At 45.4% G+C, this 17808-nt stretch overlaps 2 protein-coding genes across 2 annotated transcripts in view; both read right to left on the reverse strand.

Annotated features, from left to right (window-relative positions):
* PPIL2 (peptidylprolyl isomerase like 2) overlaps positions 1-2130 on the reverse strand; it is a 66894-nt gene extending 64764 nt beyond the window's left edge. Inside the window, exons 1-3 of the mRNA XM_074159480.1 lie at positions 2027-2130; positions 1876-1925; positions 833-878 (exon numbers count right to left, since the gene is read on the reverse strand). Of these exons, the coding sequence (XP_074015581.1) occupies positions 833-878; positions 1876-1925; positions 2027-2058 (128 nt within the window). The 5' untranslated portion in view covers positions 2059-2130. The remainder of the gene's footprint in view (positions 1-832; positions 879-1875; positions 1926-2026) is intronic.
* Positions 2131-3812: 1682 nt separating this feature from the next.
* Positions 3813-17808, reverse strand: part of HIRA (histone cell cycle regulator) — a 33670-nt gene continuing 19674 nt past the window's right edge. Inside the window, exons 13-25 of the mRNA XM_074159636.1 lie at positions 17589-17674; positions 16930-17124; positions 15341-15511; positions 13611-13815; positions 12770-12874; positions 11805-11953; positions 11219-11380; positions 9893-9951; positions 8799-8904; positions 7102-7224; positions 5309-5472; positions 4504-4592; positions 3813-3929 (exon numbers count right to left, since the gene is read on the reverse strand). Of these exons, the coding sequence (XP_074015737.1) occupies positions 3813-3929; positions 4504-4592; positions 5309-5472; positions 7102-7224; positions 8799-8904; positions 9893-9951; positions 11219-11380; positions 11805-11953; positions 12770-12874; positions 13611-13815; positions 15341-15511; positions 16930-17124; positions 17589-17674 (1731 nt within the window). The remainder of the gene's footprint in view (positions 3930-4503; positions 4593-5308; positions 5473-7101; positions 7225-8798; positions 8905-9892; positions 9952-11218; positions 11381-11804; positions 11954-12769; positions 12875-13610; positions 13816-15340; positions 15512-16929; positions 17125-17588; positions 17675-17808) is intronic.

Genomic DNA, 17808 nt, shown 5'->3' on the forward strand with positions numbered 1-17808 from the left:
ATTCACTTGCACGTTAAAGCAAGGCCTATAGCAGCAACAATACCGAGTGGCTGCCAGTGCCCACTACCTGATCCTACACTAATTAGGTTAACAACAAAATCCGTGCAAGGAGCTGGTGCAGGTCAGAAACTTGTAGCCACCAGCACTCACACAGGGTGCTGCGACGCTCCCCAGCCTGTGCCACGCTGGGCCCACCAGCAGAAAGCAGTGGGCTCAAGCAGACACAGTCTGTGCTCTGCAATGGGTTAGAGAGTAACTGGCCACCACATTCAGCATCCCCTGATCGGGATCCTTCCATAGCCCCAGCAGCCTTCAGCCAGGCAGCCGCAGTCCGTGGGTTTGGGTGGCAATTTTTCCAACTATCCCATTTCCAAGAGGATTTCTAACCCACCTCTGCTAACTCCTCTCTTTCACTCCAGAACCTTGAGCAGTAAACTCTACATTTAGCATAAACGTTACTTCCATCTATCTAATCACTGCTTCGGAAAGATGAGCGACTGACCAAGCATATCCTGAGCAGGGAAAAGTAGATCCAAGCCCCCGTTACACAGATTTAATAGACTGGAACATACACGATAATTGTTCTGAATTATTTTACGGCTTCTGTATTCTTTTAGCCCTCAGATCCAATCCCAGCAGGCACTAACCATGGAAAGTATAGATATTGCTTCAGTTCTAATGGAATTTTTTCTTGCAGCATCGCTACCATAGCAGGCACTACTCAGTGACAGGAATTACCTCGGGAGAACAAGGCTTCAGTAACAGCTCAGTGTCAAGAGCCTGATGAACAGATGTGTCATTTAATAACGAGAACGTAAATTTATTGTCTTACCTGCAGTGATCAAATGACAAACGTCTAAAATTAGTTCGTGGAAGGTCTGTTTATGGAAAAAAACCCCAGGATTTTAATAAATACATAGAATTCTATGCAAACAAGAAACATTTGTAAGTTACACTTTGCTATATACATGGTGGCAATTTGCGGATAACAAGGATAAACACACTAAACCTTGCAAAGCTACAACTAAACCCGGACTTCTGCAGAGCACTAGTACCTTCCTCAGCTGAAATTACAGGTGAAAAGCTGGCCATGGGCCAGCAATGTGCCTGGCAGCCCAGAAACCCCCTGCACCCTGGGCTACATCCCCAGCAGCGTGGCCAGCAGGGCGAGGGGGGGGTGGGATTTTGCCCCTCTGCTCCGCTCTGGGGAGACCCCCCCCAGTGCTGCCTCCAGCTCTGGGGCCACCAACATCAGAAGGACATGGAGCTGTTGGAATGGGTCCAGAGGAGGCCATGGAGATGCTGGGAGGGCTGGAGCCCCTCTGCTGCGAGGACAGGCTGAGAGAGTTGGGGGGGTTCAGCCTGGAGAAGAGAAGGCTCCAGGGAGACCTTAGAGCCCCTTCCAGTCCCTAAAGGGGCTCCAGGAGAGATGGGGAGGGACTCTGGATGAGGGAGAGGAGCCATAGGAGGAGGGGGAAGGGTTTGACACTGACAGAGGGGAGATGGAGCTGAGATGTGGGGAAGAAGTTCTTTGCTGTGAGGGTGGTGAGAGCCTGGCCCAGGTTGCCCAGAGAAGCTGTGGCTGCCCCATCCCTGGAGGGGTTCAAGGCCAGGTTGGAGGGGGCTTAGAGCAACCTGGTCTGGTGGGAGGTGTCCCTGCCCAGGGCAGGGGGTGGCACTGGAGGGGCTTTAAGGTCCCTTCCCACCCAAACCGTTCTGTGATTGTGCGCATTTCTGCCGTTTCCCGCCCACCCGCGCCCCCCGGCAGCCCCCGCCGCTTGTGTGTGGGGTCGGGCCCCGCTGCAGCCGCTGCTGGCGGGGTCTCCTCCGCCCCGCGGCCCCGCTGGAGCCGGGGGGGCCCTCACCCTCCCTTACCTGCTTTCTTGCCCCCGTAGAACTGGGTGTACTCGGCGCAGGTGATGTACCTGCCGGGAGAGCGGTCAGTCAGCGGCGGCCCCGGCGCCCCGCGGCCTCCCCCGCCCCGGCAGCCCCCGCCGCGGTCCCCCCGATCCCCGGCCCCGCTCACATCTTGTCCTTCTGGTGCTGCCGCTTCCCCATGGCGGCGGCTCGGCTCGGCTCGGCCCGGCCCGGCCCTCGGGAGGCGGCTCGTTGGGCCCGGCCGCGCCGCCGGAAGCCGGGAGTCGTTCCGGTGTGTGCGCGGGGAAAGGCCGCCCCCGGGCAGCGCGGCCGGCGGGGCGCGTTCCGGGGCCGGCCGGGCCTGAGGGGAGGCGGGGGCGTTCCGGGGCCGGGGTTGACGGCGGCGGACCCTCCCCGAGCTCGTCCCTCGGTAAATGTAATTTTATTCCGTTTTTCGCTGCGGCCGGGCCCGCCCCTGCGCCGGGGAAGGGCTGAGGGAGATGCGGCGGGGGTCGGGGCGTCTGATCCCCCGGGACCCGCCCCGTCCCAACCGTTAATTAATAAGAGCTCCCTGGTCTTTCAAATGAATAAAATTGTTCAAATTAATCAAAGGTCCCCGGTGGTTCAAAACACGCTGCCTCACGCCCGTTCCGCCCTGGTTTCGCTGGGGGCTGCCTCGGGTGACAGCCCGCAGCCCCCGCTCCCGCCGCCGGTTCTGGGGAGAAACCCCCCGCTGCGGGGGCTGGGCCGCTCCCTCCTGCAACGCGCGTTCTCTTACTCAAAACCATCTGGATTCAGGCAATAACCTGGGGCGCACCCCAATAGCGGGGTCCCGGGAAGAACCCGCGCAAACCCCTCTCCTGGATCCCAGGGCCCAGCACGCCGCCCTGGGTTTGGTTTGTGTGGGATTCGCCACGGATCCAGCTCCGCTGTGTCACCGCAAACACGAGGGGACGGCGAGCGCTTCTCCCACCACGCTCCCGACAAAATCACCCAGCCAGATTATTTGTTTGTAGAGGCATTAACAGGATCCAGCGGGCGCCGACGCTCCTGGAGACGCCCGTGCCCTTTGTAATAACTCGAGACCGTGGTCCTGATTTTTTGTTTTTTAAACCAATGCAATGTTCATTTATTTTTGTACTTACAAAAAGAGCCACCCCGTGGTACCCCTCCCCCGCCCCTCCCCCAAAATGCCTTTTACAAACATTTAAAAATTAAAAACCAGATGATGACATGTTAATTTGGTAGAATTACTTTGAAACATAGCTTTGTCATTAGAGTTAAATTTCCTACAAGATGACTTTGTAGAGATAGCCTGATTATCGGCCAAATAAAATTCCATATTACAAGTTAGCAAATTCTAGTACAAAAATAGTCCATGTGTTAGAACAGCCTCATTATTATTATTATTATATTCACAGGAAAGAGTCTATTGGCTGCATAATACCTTAATATTTATGAAATTTCTTTTTATGTGGCTCATTCATCTAATTTAATATAGTGTTGAGCCTCAATAAATCCTCAGGCAAAAACCCCTAAACAGGGTTAAATATGCTGTTCAGTGTACTCTGAAGTACTGTGCTTTTCACAGGACATCCAAGAAACCCCACAAACAGTTCTCCGCTAGTTTTGATATTAAATGAGATCCAGGTCCAAAAGGACCCCCTGAAGTACATATCCACGGCTTTCCACAGAAACAGAGGCCACAGCTTCAATGGTTGAGTTTCACTCGGAAACGGTCCAGCTCGTCCACTCGTTGTTTCCACGAATCCCCTCGTGAGCTTTGAGCTTCTTTAAAAACTAAAGCCGGTCACTCCGGAGGCACCCGGCACCCTCCGGCGCTGCCCTCCTCAGGAGAGTCCCTACGACCGGCTCCCGCTCCTCCTCTGCCTCTGGGTAACGCTCTTCAGCAGTTTCTCTCGGACCAGGCCCCGCAGGGAAAATCGGGGGAAATGCTACTTGTCTCTCAAGATGTCCAGCTGCTCCTGATACTCCGTGAAAAGCCTCTGGAAGCGGAGGTTCTGTCCAATAACTGGAAGAAGCTCTTTCAATAGTTCTCTCTTTCGTAAACCCTGCGCAAGAAACACAGAAGCATCCTCAGAATGTACTTCACAGAGCTGTGCTAGATTCATGCCTTTTTTCCTGCCTGGGGAGGGCTGTGTATTTTATGTTCTCACTCTGCTTACACGACTCCCAGAATAAAATCGGTCTTTACACTGATACCCGCTGATGAAGCTGGTGCAGACTCTGCGCCAGCCCCCAGACGTGCTCCGCGAAGGGAAGGGGCTCCACCGGCACCTCACTGGTTCAAACCTGCCGTCTGAAGAGTGTGGAGACCCCGACAGGCGACCCTTCTCCGTCTGCGGGACACCGCGGCAGCCAGAGCCCAGCCTGGGGCACGCGGCGTCCGGCTGCGGTCTCACGTGAAATAAACCCACGTGCCGTGGAAGGAAGGCTGCTTGTGAGATGGGAGCAGAGCACAGAGAGGGGCCCAGGGGCAGCAAAAAGAATTTGGGATTGCTTTTTTGCCACTAAGTTTAATCATATTGTAAGTTCTATTGTCTATCCACGTTCTGTGTTTCTATGCCCATCTATTTTCACGGGAAACCCTTCCTTGTTCTTTGTTAAACCATTATCAGGACTTACCATAACTGTTGATTCCCATTGACTTCCAGCTGAGTAATGGACTGGACCCAGTAAATCCTTGCATAATTCTCGCAAACGATATTCAAACCCTGAATATTATCAGAAAATAAAATCACATTCGTAAGCATTTCACTATATGTAACCACTGCAGAGCGTAACTGACAACCTTCAGGGAAGAGTTACAACTATCTAGAATAAGATAAAGCCAAACCCATCGATTTCTGAAAAAGTACATTATTCTTCTAACAGCAAATCTTTGGAAAGATAAGATGATTTGTAAAGGATTTGTTTTAGAGTTCCAAAGGGTTTTATTTTAAGCTCTCAAACCCCAAAACACTACTAAAGATGATCTACAATAGGGAGAAAAACTGAAGTAGTGACTCCAGTTTGTTTTAGGAGCCAAAGCCATCCGTTCAAGGGTAACTTGCCAATCCAGGTATGAGACACCGAATATTTTAAATGGATTAGAATTCACTAAATGTTGACATCATCATAGGGATAAGGGTAACTAATAAGATGTGCAATTTTTGGCAGTTTAGCAGACCTGGAAAGCTACAGGCACAGCAGAGTGCGCAGCGACGCCCCGGGCGTGCGGGCGCGGGGCAGGGGGAACCCCCCCACACGACAGAGGCGCTCAATTCGTGAAGACTTTTACAAGCGCGACTGTCTCTTTACCATATGACCCATTATCAACATTTTAATCTCAACTGGGGAAGGACAGAGAGAATCACGTGCAGTTCATCAGGCTCTCGTTAAGTAAGGCAGAGCGTTAATTAACAGCCATGAGAGCACGCGGCAGGCTCACCTTCGTTAACGAGGTACCGTGCATAGATGAGGAGCCAGTGGCGATACTCGTGGCTGGACTGCAGCGTCAGCGCCGCCGCCACCTGGCTCTCCAGGAAGGCCAGCGTCGTCTCCTGCTGCACCAGGTGAGGCATGGAGAACAGCCTCGCAGCCTGCCGTCCCGAGCTACAAAGCAAGGGAAGATTAACGTGCCAGCCGTTAGGTCAGATACTCGTTTAAGGAATACATGTTTTTGCAGTAGAAGCTGTTCTACACCGATCCCCAGAGACACCCAGTGCCCCTGAGCTCAAGCTTCTCATGGCAGAGGCAGCACTCCATCGCAAACTGCCTTCGCCCCACGAGACCATTTTCCAAGGTCCACGCAGGGTTTCCTGCCTCCTGTTCTTCTTCTCTTCCTTTCACCTGCCTTCTCTTTAAAAACACACGCTTTTCAGTGACTGAGGGCTCCTGACTGTTTACAGGAAATTCAGGTGACTGCCTTCACCTTTCTTTGTCCCTCACAGGGGAAAGTCACGGAACAAACAGAAGACACAAAGTGAGCCTAAAGCATTTAAAGGATTTCTTGCAAATAAATGTATTGTTGTAAGAGGGCTAATTTGAAAAAAGTAACCAATTATTTCCTTTTTGAAAGAAACTGCTAATTTTTAGTCCAATATTTTCTCTCTCTCAAGAAGAGAGTGTTGTTTGCTTGGACTTCAATTATTTTTCCCAATTAATTCCCCTTCCTCCTCAAGAGAGCAGCAATAAAACCATACAACTCTACACAGTTTCTCTCAAAAAAAAAAAAAAATTCAGGCATGAAGAACAGAAATAACAGAGAAATCTGCTTGAGAAATCTAATTCAAATCCAGGTGAGGACGGGCTATTAAATTACCTACAGGAGTCTGCTCGGGCTCACACAATTCCCTGGTGATATTTTCAGATGTTAAAAATACGCATTAGATGACTAATCACTCAACTTTCTCAAAGACTTCGTTAAAAAGATCCCTTGAGGATAACGGAACTACTCAGAATGCATAGGCCTTCTCCAGAAAGCTGCTAAACTAAAAGTTAAAATGTAAAATGTAAGAAATTCAGTTTAGCTAATCAAAATATTACAGGTACAGAATTGTCAAATACTTTACCCATCCAATAACGAGGAGCCTTAAAATGATTAAGTTTAGAGCGTGCTTTCCTGCCCCCAAACAATCAAAATGACATCAAGATGCACATTCATAGTGCAAAGGATTAAAAATAAACTCCAAACCACACTATGAAGTACCGATATATTTTCAGTGTGTCCTGGTTTCAGCTGGGAAAGATTAATTTTTTTTCCTAGCGATTGCTGTGACAGGAATGTCAGTAATGCATATTGGTTTGGTTGTTGCTGAGTGCTGTTTATGCTTTCCAAGGACTCTCTTTGGTGGAGCGGGAGCACGGAGAGAGCAGAAGAACAGCCACCGGGATATTCTGTACCACAGACCCCAGGGATGGGGCTTGGCCAGGGGGAACCCACCACTGCTTGGGACGGTGCCAATTCACCGGGCGGTGAGAATGACCCATGTCATCATTATTGTTGATATTTTCCTTTTCCATTATTGTTGTATTAAACTATCTCAACCCATGAGGGTTTTTCCCTTTCCCCTCCTTTTCTCCCCACTCTTCTGGGGGAAGAAGGTGACCGAGTGGCTGCGTGGTCCCAATTGCCGGCTGGTGCTATTAAGAGTCTTAAGAGTTAACTCACTGATTCAAGCACATGGATAAGTAACGGGGAAAAAAGACAGACAAGTTGATGAAACGCAGTGAAGTGCGTACTTTGATGTTCGTCCCTGTATTACAGCTAAGGGCCCAGAACACAGCATGGCTTCTTGGGATGGTAAACTGTTCCTGAAGTCTGCGCATTGTGCCAGAGAGTCCTGTTTGTCAGAAACGAGATTCCTGAAAAGAAAAAACAAACACACACCAGGTTTGAGGAGAGCAGGCAGGGGCATCGGGGGTCCCGCTCTGCTCTGCCCCACAGCCAGACCTGTATTTTCACAGATAACCAAAAAACAATCACCGAGGCGCTCAAGAATTCCACAGACCCCAACTGATCCCACTCCATCTCCAAACTCTGCTTGTGCTGTCATGGAAACAGCCCTCCCACCCCCAAAGCTGACAACATTAATCACATAATATGATTTTGCGTTAATTGCGAAGGAAATTTTGACAGTCACCCCCCGGCAGCTCCTCCTTCGGATGGAGGGAGCAGGCAGCCACAGCCGGCGTCTCCAGCCCCCGAGGTACCACTGCCACGCTCCGAGAGGCCAAGGGAGTCCCTGGCTGAGGGCACCGCTAAGCTCAGCCCTCCAGACAGCTCAGAGGTAAAACAGTATAATATTTAAAATACCCTTTACTGCTTTATCATGTTTAAATTGGTACGACGACTAGAGGGATTGCTCTTTTATACGCCTCCGAAGCCGTGGTACAAACTAGAATTCAGAATTATGCTCCTTATTGGCTGGGAACATTTCTGCATGATTTCTCAGTTGATCTAAAGAACAAATACTGTGTTTTTTCCTTTCCAACGGATTCACATCAAGCAGGTGACTAATAATAATTATTCTAAGGAGGAATTAAAACAATAAACACCTTCATCAAGCATGCTCATTACACTAAGTACCACAATTATATTAAGACTGCAACATGTTTTTTCCTCTTAGAAAGACAATAAGGAATCTGTTTGGGAAAGACACAGTAAATAACTTAAGCATGGACATTTTTTTATGGGAACTTACACCTTGGCAGAACTAAGAGAATCCCTGGGGAAAGCCCTTGATCTCAGCCCGAGCCCCAGCAAGGCACTGCTGCTGCTGGAGCCTTTCCTCGTGTAATGACTCTCCCATGGGAATTCTCTGAGGATGATTCCTTCCCTCCTCCCCTACCTGAGATACTGTCTCCATTAGACTTTTCAGTCTTGGAGACAAAGAGCTCTCTTCAAACAAATACTAAGGAGTGACGGGGACTGACAACACCAGGCACGTACACACTCGGGACTGGGGTGCACAGGTCTTATTTTCTCTGGGAACTGGGCAAAATTTTAACATGTCTAAACTCCCAGCAAAACGCTGAAAATTGTTTTGAGAAATTTTCCAGAGCTGCATTCTTTTACATAAAAAAAAAGTGAATTGTAAGGCTAGATTGCCTTTAATCATTGCCAACTACTTGACAGACTCAAGTGATGCACATCAGCAAAAGTATACACAGGTGTGTGTTAATAAATCAAAGAGTATACACCATGGAGGACAGAGTGACGAAATAAGCTGTAGTTTAAGTTTTTCATTTTTAAAATTTAAACATCACAAATCATAACAATGTAATAAAGCCTAGGCATAACCTGGTGAACTAAAGCAAAGCTAAGCCCGGAGTGGGATCCTGCTCAGACTAACCTCCAAACTACGGAGTGAAGCAGTAAATCAGAACACACATCAGTTCAGCTAAGTTATAAAAGCGGGCAATAATCTATAACTTACCACGTTGCCAGAGAAGGATTAAAACAGTATGCCTTTCCATCGGACATGCTCATGACAGGAATGCCATGCTGAGTCAGCAGGATCTGAGAGACAGTCGCATCACTTCCTACAAGTCAAGTCAGACCACGGTATTTCTTTTGGAGTCTTGCATAACATCCATAATGGTAAAAAAAGCTATCCACCACTAATTACAAGACAGAGCAACCACCACAAAAAGGCGAGGTAAATGTTATTCTCAAGCACTGATAAGGAAGGTCAAAACACAAGACAACGACAGTGAGCACCGGGCTCGGTGCAGCAGCATTAAAATCACTCTTCTGCAAAATGCATTATCAGTCTCGATGCTGCAATTTATACAGAACATTGGCTTAACTGGAAACATTCTCCAGATCTAGGCACAATCTTCAGCAATTCTGCCATGTCTTCCGTAACCCAAGAAGCCTTTTACCTTTCTTTTTCCCATTTAGTTAAAATTCTACAACCCAGTATCCTCAGAAAAGCGTGCTCTCTAAGAAGGGATGGCTGGAGTCTCATTTCCCAGCATGTCCCAGTCCAGGGTTTGTGCATGTAACTTCTGATGAAGACATTTGATACTTCTCCAGCTAGTTTTGATTAATAATGTATGGATTAAAGCTGAAATAGAAGCCAATATGCTCTAAGACACTGCTTTTTTGGATAATTTGTTTCGTGCCAGATAACGGCAATGAAGATTTTGAAATAACGCATCTGAAATAATCAGTTGTTGTTCATTAAGATAACACACATGCAAAGTACACACAGGGAAATTGCTGAAATAGTAGATTTACATAAAATACTTCGTTTGTGATCTTCACAACACTGAATTTTCACATTCAGAAGCAAGCCAGAATATAATAAGCTACAGAATCTTGCACAAGTCTGTTATCTGCTGATATTGTCATCTCAGTTATTTCTACTGTATTTCAACATTGCCAAGGGCTTCTTTTTATTACATAACAAAGGCAAGTTATTTGTTTAGGCTTTTCAGGTTTCATAAAATTTCAGCATATTCATAAATGGCACTGAATAGTACAGGTGGGCTCAAAGATCAGTAACTAAATGACCCTTTTTATTACCTGAAAATATCGTTTGCAACGACTCATCTCTGACAATGGCTGTCTGCTTGTGAACGTCCCTGAAAAGACAAAGGAGAAGCCTGTGGTTTACAAACAACAAATGCTACAAAATCATTGAACAAATGCACTTCTTCAATATTCATGACAAAGTCGGGGGTGTGTGTGTGTGTGTGTGTGTGTGTGTGAGTTTGAGTTTTTTTGGTTTTGGCATTTTCTTCACTGCTTTGACAAAATGATTTTGGCAAACTCAACCCCCTCAGGCAGCCAGAAGCCAACAGCATCGAGCAGCTTCTACGGCTTTTATGAGGAGAGCTCATTACAGCTGAGCAAACACGAAGGATCCAAATTACTCCTTCAGGAGCTCTGGCTCACAGGAGACATGAGGTTAAATTCAACAACTGTAAACAAGCAGTGCAGTTTTTATCGTGGTATCCTGAGGATGGTCAGAGCCTTCTAACTCTGAAACTCATGTACTTTATTGGCTAAGTATGATGGAAGTTGGAAACAGCTACATTTTTCACAGAATCACAGAATCACAGAGGTTGGAAGGGACCTTTTAAGATCATCTAGTCCAACCAATGAAAAAAAAAAAAAAAAAAAAACCACAAACAAACACCAAACACAACACAAAAAAACAAAAAAACAAAAACAAAACCACCACACACGCAACCCACACACACACCACCACACCACCCAACACTAATCCATATTCCCAAGCACTATGTCAACTCCTCTCTTGAATACCTCCAGGGATGGTGCCTCAACCACCTCCCTGGGCAGCCCATTCCAATGCCTGACAACCCTTTCAGTAAAGAAATATTTCCTAATATCTAACCTGAACTTCCCCTGGCGCAACTTGAGGCCATTGCCTCTTGTCCTATCATCTGTAACTTGGGAGAAGAGACCGACCCCCGCCTCTCTACAGCCTCCTTTCAGGTACTTGTAGAGAGCAATAAGGTCTCCCCTCAGTCTCCTCTTCCCCAGACTGAACAACCCCAGCTCCCTCAGCCTCTCTTCGTAAGACTTGTGCTCCAAAAGACTTGTGCTTTCCTTTTCCCCTCCTCAATCCACTCCATCTGCACGACCCAAGTCTATCCTGGGGAGGCTGTTTGAACTGGTAACTTCTAGCTCATCCTTCTAGAACCAAATTCAGCATTATGGAGCACCCTAGAACAGAGAGGGAAAGGGTTCAAGTCCTGCCCAATTAATTCTTCATGTTATATCCAAAAATGGACTTGTGCTCAGGTCAGTTTAAGCCTCGGGGTGAACAGCATCGCGCTGACACGACGGCAGCGTCACCTCTGGAAGGAGCCCGGCGGCACTTACCAGACAGAGAGCGTAGCAGCAGTGGTGAGGGCCATGATGTAAGAACCCGTGCAGTGCAGGGTGGAAATGGGGGTATTCAGTACGATGGGAGGAAGGAGGCGACGACCACAAGCTGAAAATACCGAGAGCGTTCGTTTCTCACAGGCTACACTTACAATCTCACTAAAGAAAAAATATTCAAAAAGAAACATTTACATTTTGTCAAATGCGAGTAGCATAAAACCAAACCCATTTCTTAAGTTATCATACAGCTTGGGCTAATTCCCCAAAAGGGAACCATTACAGCTTTAAAAAAAATAATCCTGGGTACCAAAAGAAAAGGTCAAAAACTCGACAGCTTCTATAGAGATGCATTCCATGCTGCCTTCGCTTGGCTATAACTGGGACGGTCACAAAAATCCCTAACAGAAGTGATCCAGTTCATCAAATTTTCTAAATAAGTAGAGAAAAATACCGTTAAAGCCTCTACTTATTTGTAATTATGTGGGTTTGGGTGTAATTAACTTTTTGTAAAGTGTACTTTTGTACCCCTAAAAAGCGTTTTCTGGCCTTCAGGACCCTCTTCCTCCCAAAGACACTCCCTTACCAGCTTCCCGCTGCAGTGAGAATGCGGCTGGTGAGCACCGTCTCCCATTCCTTTCCTTCTCGATTGCACTTTAACCTGCTCAACTTTGAGCCTCCCACCGTGGTCATTTCATTCTCCACTTCAAGGTACATTGACGGATCTGAACTTACCTAAAATACAAAAAATAAAATACTTTTTGGAAGAGGAAAAGGACTACTCATAAAAGCAGCAGCTACTATTGGATCCAGAACAATTCTGTCTTTAAGAACACATTTAAGTACGGCATTCTCTGTTTGAAGTGGCTTCAAAATATACTGTGGTACTTTTCAGACCTCTGAAAATCAGTCTTGGCTAGAACAGAAGTAACGTCTTTGTATCCAGAGCATAAGAATAAAGAAAAGCTGTGCTGGTCCATGCTTCCTAATTAAGGGCACCAGATCAAGCCTAGATGCGTCCAGCCTCCCAACAATCCCGCAATTAGAACCCGATGACCACAGCTTAAACGTGCACAGAAATTATTTAATAAATACCCAAAGCAATACTATTTGCCAGTCTCTCCAGATGTAGAGCACCTCCAGAGAGCTCTCAGAAAATACTTGTTTTTTCTCTGCAGCAGTGTCCTCCCAACACAACTGTAATAACAGCACAGCAGTCACCGCCTCAGGGGCCGCTGTGTCCTCACACTGTGGTTACCAGGAGGAGGGACCGTTGAACCAGAGGTTCTCTCTGAACTTCAGCTAGTTCAGAACTGCCCAGTTTTTAGCTCATTTGCCATTAACTTTTCTCACAGAGACATATTCTTAGAAGCTGAAGTGCACCATCTTGCTTGCTTGAACAAATACACATATTAAAACAGTAATTTGTCAAAGGATCTGAATAATCCAAGAGTATTTTTAAAAGCAGGAGTTTTGTTTTTTGGTTTTTTTTTTGTTTTGTTTGGTTGGTTTTTTTAAGTATTAAGCTTTTGTCCCTTATAGTCCACTTACTTGCAAAGTAAACGATTTCTGTGGGATTGGGGTTGGCAGTTTAAGTGCTAATGCTGGTGCAGAGATGCAAGCAGCATCCTTCTCAGAGGCCAGTGCAGCTGGAGACTGGAAAAAAAAAATTGCAAAAATAGTTAGATTTTTCCGTTAAGAAAGTTTAAAACATTGATATTCCATAACATAGATTCATTTGAAAGATAAATATTTTTTTTAAATTTCAAATAATACCAATTGCAAATATTATTCTTTTTCCAATTAGTTTTATAAATACAACTTTTTAAATGTAGCTTCTAAGAATTAAAAACCAAAACAAAGTAGATGTGGTGTTTTGTTTTTTTTAATATCCCCTCCCATTTTCAGCTGCAACTAATTAATGGGGATTCTGGTATATTGCATGGAAAAGCTCTGAATACTGAACAGAGGGATCTATATGCCCTAAAATGATGGAAACTGTGATGCAGCTTACTTCTTCCCAGTTCCCAGGACATTCACAACCATTTCAGTCATCATGGCCCACTCAGCTCTTGTGCTGGGGCCACTCTCCATCAAAGAACACCAGAAACCGAGGGCATTTCATTTGACTGCACAGGCGTTTGCCAGGCTAGCGCGGCTCAGCACGTCCGTACCCGTTAGTGAGCAGCTGCACCTCTACAGAGGATGGGCCTATTTGCCACACCATGTGCATTTGCTTTTTATAATCTTAAATTTTATAAAGAATAAGTTTCGAGGCAAGGAAGAAAGATGGCTAAAAATTCTGAGGGACTGATACTACTTGTGTTTCCCTGACATGATGGAACAAGCCATCATCAACACTGAAAGCCACAATGAATCTTATTTATTCCACCTGAACAGTTAAAGTTACTGGCACAAGTCTGGAGTCTTTCCGAGGCCTTCCTTTTTTCTTCTTTTCTACCGTTTCTCCCTCAAGTTCCAGTTTCCGTTTGGGTGCACTGAGCGGTTTAGCAGCAGGAACCTTCTCTTCACTGTCACTGCTGCTCTCCAGGATATCCTTGGGCTTATTGTCCTTAATTAAATTCTGATCCTTCAGTCTGAGCACGTAAAAAAAAATAAAATAAAAAATTCACATTTTATATAAGTTGATTGCAAAAGCTGCCCCACACACTACGCACTGCATCCGTGCTGGTAAGCAGACATCCCTAGCCTTGCGCGAGTTATATCTCCAAATGCACAATGGCAAGGGGAGGAAGACCAAGAGGAACGGCAAACCCTCTGCCAAGGTACAATGTGCAATATAGATATATGTAAGCTCATCAGACATATCCTCTCCTTTAAAAAAGTTAATCAAACTAGCAGTTAGCAACGGGGTAAAGCTGTAATTAACAGCTTTATTTTAGCAGTCAGTTCCAATTCAAACCAGGTCTCTTTCCCTGGGTTGATACAGATAATTCAGCACTCTGGGGGACACCAAAGTAGTTCACCTTTTCCCCTCCAAAGGAGGTTATGCTTCCTGCTCACGCAGAACTTCATTTCTCATGCTGGTGGCCAGCCCCAAAAGCTGTCCTGCTCAGTTCTGACTACTCTAAGACGTGTATCCGCAAACCACACAAATGACCTCACCGCTCCATTTTCCATTTCGGAATACAATATGACTAAAGATGACAAAGTACACATCCCTGAGAACTCTTTTGTTAACTGTTACACACTGAAATGGGTCATTTAATCATAGCCTTCCCATTCCCTCCAATAGCTGGTTATTAACTCACAATGTTTTGCCACTTATTCCATAACCACTCGGCTTCCTAGAGACACCTTGCATAATCCAAACCTTTTCTCTTTGGCACCTGAACGATGCCAAACAACACGCTTTTATCCATACTTTACTGACGCATTAGAAGCAATTATGAGAGTAATTTAATACATCTTGCTTCTGCATCATATGGTTAAACCCTTTGACATAAAAATGTTGAGGTATTTAGTGAAAACACATTTTATTGATAATAATAAGTTGGGGAACTACATACTTCTTTCTCAAGACTGCTGGTTTTTCTACCCTTTGTTTTGGTGAGGCAGGAATACTTATGCCATAACACACTATGTCACAAAACCAAAGGCTTTTTTTTTTTTTTTTTTTTTTTAAAATCATGTGGATCCAGAGCCAAAACCCCTTAAAATCAAAGCGTCTTCTCTGCTTGCTTTCAAGGCATAACACTGGAATACAGTGGCGGCTGTTATGATGAGGGGCCACCTGCAGACATGGATGGGAATGGATCTTGATGGAACATTCTCTCCCGTTCAGAGCTGCAGGCTGGCGATTTTGGTCTCCCGAGGAGCGCAGCCACGCGTGGAGGCAGCGCACAGCCTCCTGGAGCAAGAGTTCCAACTCGGAATATTTTGAAGAGTCTGCTTGATCCCAAATGCCAGGGACAAATGTACAAAGGGATAATGTCAGCAAAGAATTCACCTATTCACAGCCGTCCCCTTCCTTCCCATTGTGGAGAAGACCCAGAACGATTTCTGGAGCGCTAGCACCACGACATCCTCACCACAGAGAGTCAGCACTGCAACTCCACAGTACTATCCCTCTCTTCCCTTTGCCCCCAGGCGGTGCCTTACCTGTCCACAACAGTCTGATTTGCATTGGTTACAACAGCAGTCCCTGAGGTGGCTTTGGATCGCTCTGTGAATCTCGAATCAAACGCTTTCATAGGCTCGATCTTGGATGGAGTCGTCAGCACAGAGGAAGAGGATGCAGGAGGAGCAGTTGAGGCAGAGGTAGCATTTACACTGTCGATAAAAGGGACAGGAAAGGAAGGATTGAAAAAAATTTAGTATTAGTAACCTGCATGGCTGATAACAACTCGCTGGGATTCACACCACCGGCTGGAAGCCACACTGAAAACCTTTTGCTCAAGTACACGCAGGGATTAGGACGTGCTTTTTCCCCTTTCATGCACCAGTAACCTGCACGCTTTGCCTGTTCTCAAAAGCTGTTCCTGACACCTATCAGAGCTCAGAGCACCATGTGTCCACACTGATCTATCTAGATTGAAATACCCTCATTCATTCATTATGTATTTTTATTTCAGGAATGAAATGACACTTTGTGCTGGTACTTACATACCCGAAGAGAAAGGATCGCTATTTTAAGCGATGACTGGGGGTTCCGGTTTTACCCCTTGTTCAGGTAACCAAACACATTCCATTATAAGATTATATTCCACTGTTTATCAAGCAAACATTTTGGGCTGAAACAATTCAAGCCAGGTTTTGATTTTGTTGTTGAAGAAGCCAAACCAATTATTAGGCCTTCCCAAGCATAACTCTACGGGAAAGGAATGCGTTTTCCCCACACTAAAGCATTCCAGGGAGCTGCTATTTGGATAGTTGTTTACTTTAGAGACTTTTCAATTCATTCAGAGAATGAATTGGAAGAAAGAATGGCCCTAAGATAACTGATGTTTGTACTAAAAAGCAGTTACAAGTCCAATTTCCAAAGAAAAGGAGACTTAATAGTTTCATCTGTCAATCGTTCCTCATAGTCTGCCCACCCATTTTTTAATCTGTGGCCAATTCCAACTAAATGTGATGGAATGGTGGAGGTTCCAATGACATCGTGCTCTTGCAAAAGCTACAAAAACACATGGAGGATAAGAAACCAAGTCAGTGTTACCACGGAGGGAAAAGCAAGTAAAATTTACTTGTTCCATAAAGAATTTGGCAGACACACTGGCCACCAGCGTGCGTGCGCTGACGAGTGACTGTCACTGCGCTCGCTCTCCTCTGCGGGGACTGTTACACAGGGAAGAAGCATCATCATGTGTGAGGAAAGGAGATATATGGGACAGAATCTGATGTAAAACAGGCTTTGTTACTTCCACTGCTGGAAAACCTTCTATTATTTACTAATAGCAACCCAGTCATCCATAAGCAAGTCAATTTGTTAGAGCATTAGCAATCAGCTGGGCACCTCACTGCACTGAAGTTCATTTCTAGAACCGTGCACGTGGATTTATTCATTGCTGATTTATCACTATATAGAGTAAGCAAGTACTAATTAAATCTTGATGTTTTCAGGAATACTAGATTCTTGAAGTTTTGCAGTAAGGAAACCACTTTAAAAACTGCTTGATTACAGAACTGTAAACAAGAATTAAAACCAAAACAGAGTCATATAAGCAAAAACCAAAACTGCAAATACTGACCCATCTTTATTGGCTGCATCATCTGTTGGTTTCATACTGGCCGCTGTTGGCTCTACAGAAGGCTTTGAAGTATTAAGGGAATTCACAGCATTAGAATCTAATGACATGAGCTGCTGGTTGCTTTGAGAAGACATCATCGAACCAGACAGAGATCCAGATATTGGGATGCTATTGAAAAAGGCTGTAGAAAAATCCCTAAGCAAAAAGACAAACAAATATATTTCTTGAAAACACTTTAAAAACCGTATTTAAATATAATTGAAAAAGAATAATTTTAACTAAACTATTTGTTCCATTCTTCCCTCTTCCACATGTGGATACTCAGATACAATCCAAATAAACCACCTCCACCCAACTTTTCGGAGTGGCTTCTCATACGCAGGACGCTAAAGCCAGTATCGATGTAGCTGTGAACCTCCAACACGTGACTGTCCCCTCATCTGCAACCGCAGACACTGAGAGTTGGCCTTGTCTGTTAGAAGTGAGCTCTTACAGCTAAGAGAACATAGGTTGAAACTATATTCCGTAAGTACACACAAGGCATTTCCAGCAAGTGCTTTAAGATGCCGTAAGATTAAAATGAAGTTTGTAGAGTTTGCATCAGGAAAAAAAAATAATTAAATATAAAGAAGGATTTTGAAGGCAACTTCCCAACGTACCCAGTGTCCAGCTGAGCTATGCAGAGAGGCGTGATCCTTCTCCGACCATCTGCTGTTCGTGTTTCAACTTGTTTTTTTAAGAGATTCTGTTGGGAAATATATTTCATCATAATTTCTGAGAAATAGGAAATGCGTTTTTCTCTTTTTTCCCCACCTGACAAGAATAGGTGTATCAGGTGAAAGATATTCCTCACTTAGTAATCCGTTAATAAAGATTTTT

This window comes from Numenius arquata, chromosome 16, assembly GCF_964106895.1.
Source record: "Numenius arquata chromosome 16, bNumArq3.hap1.1, whole genome shotgun sequence".
Classification (NCBI taxonomy): domain Eukaryota; kingdom Metazoa; phylum Chordata; class Aves; order Charadriiformes; family Scolopacidae; genus Numenius; species Numenius arquata.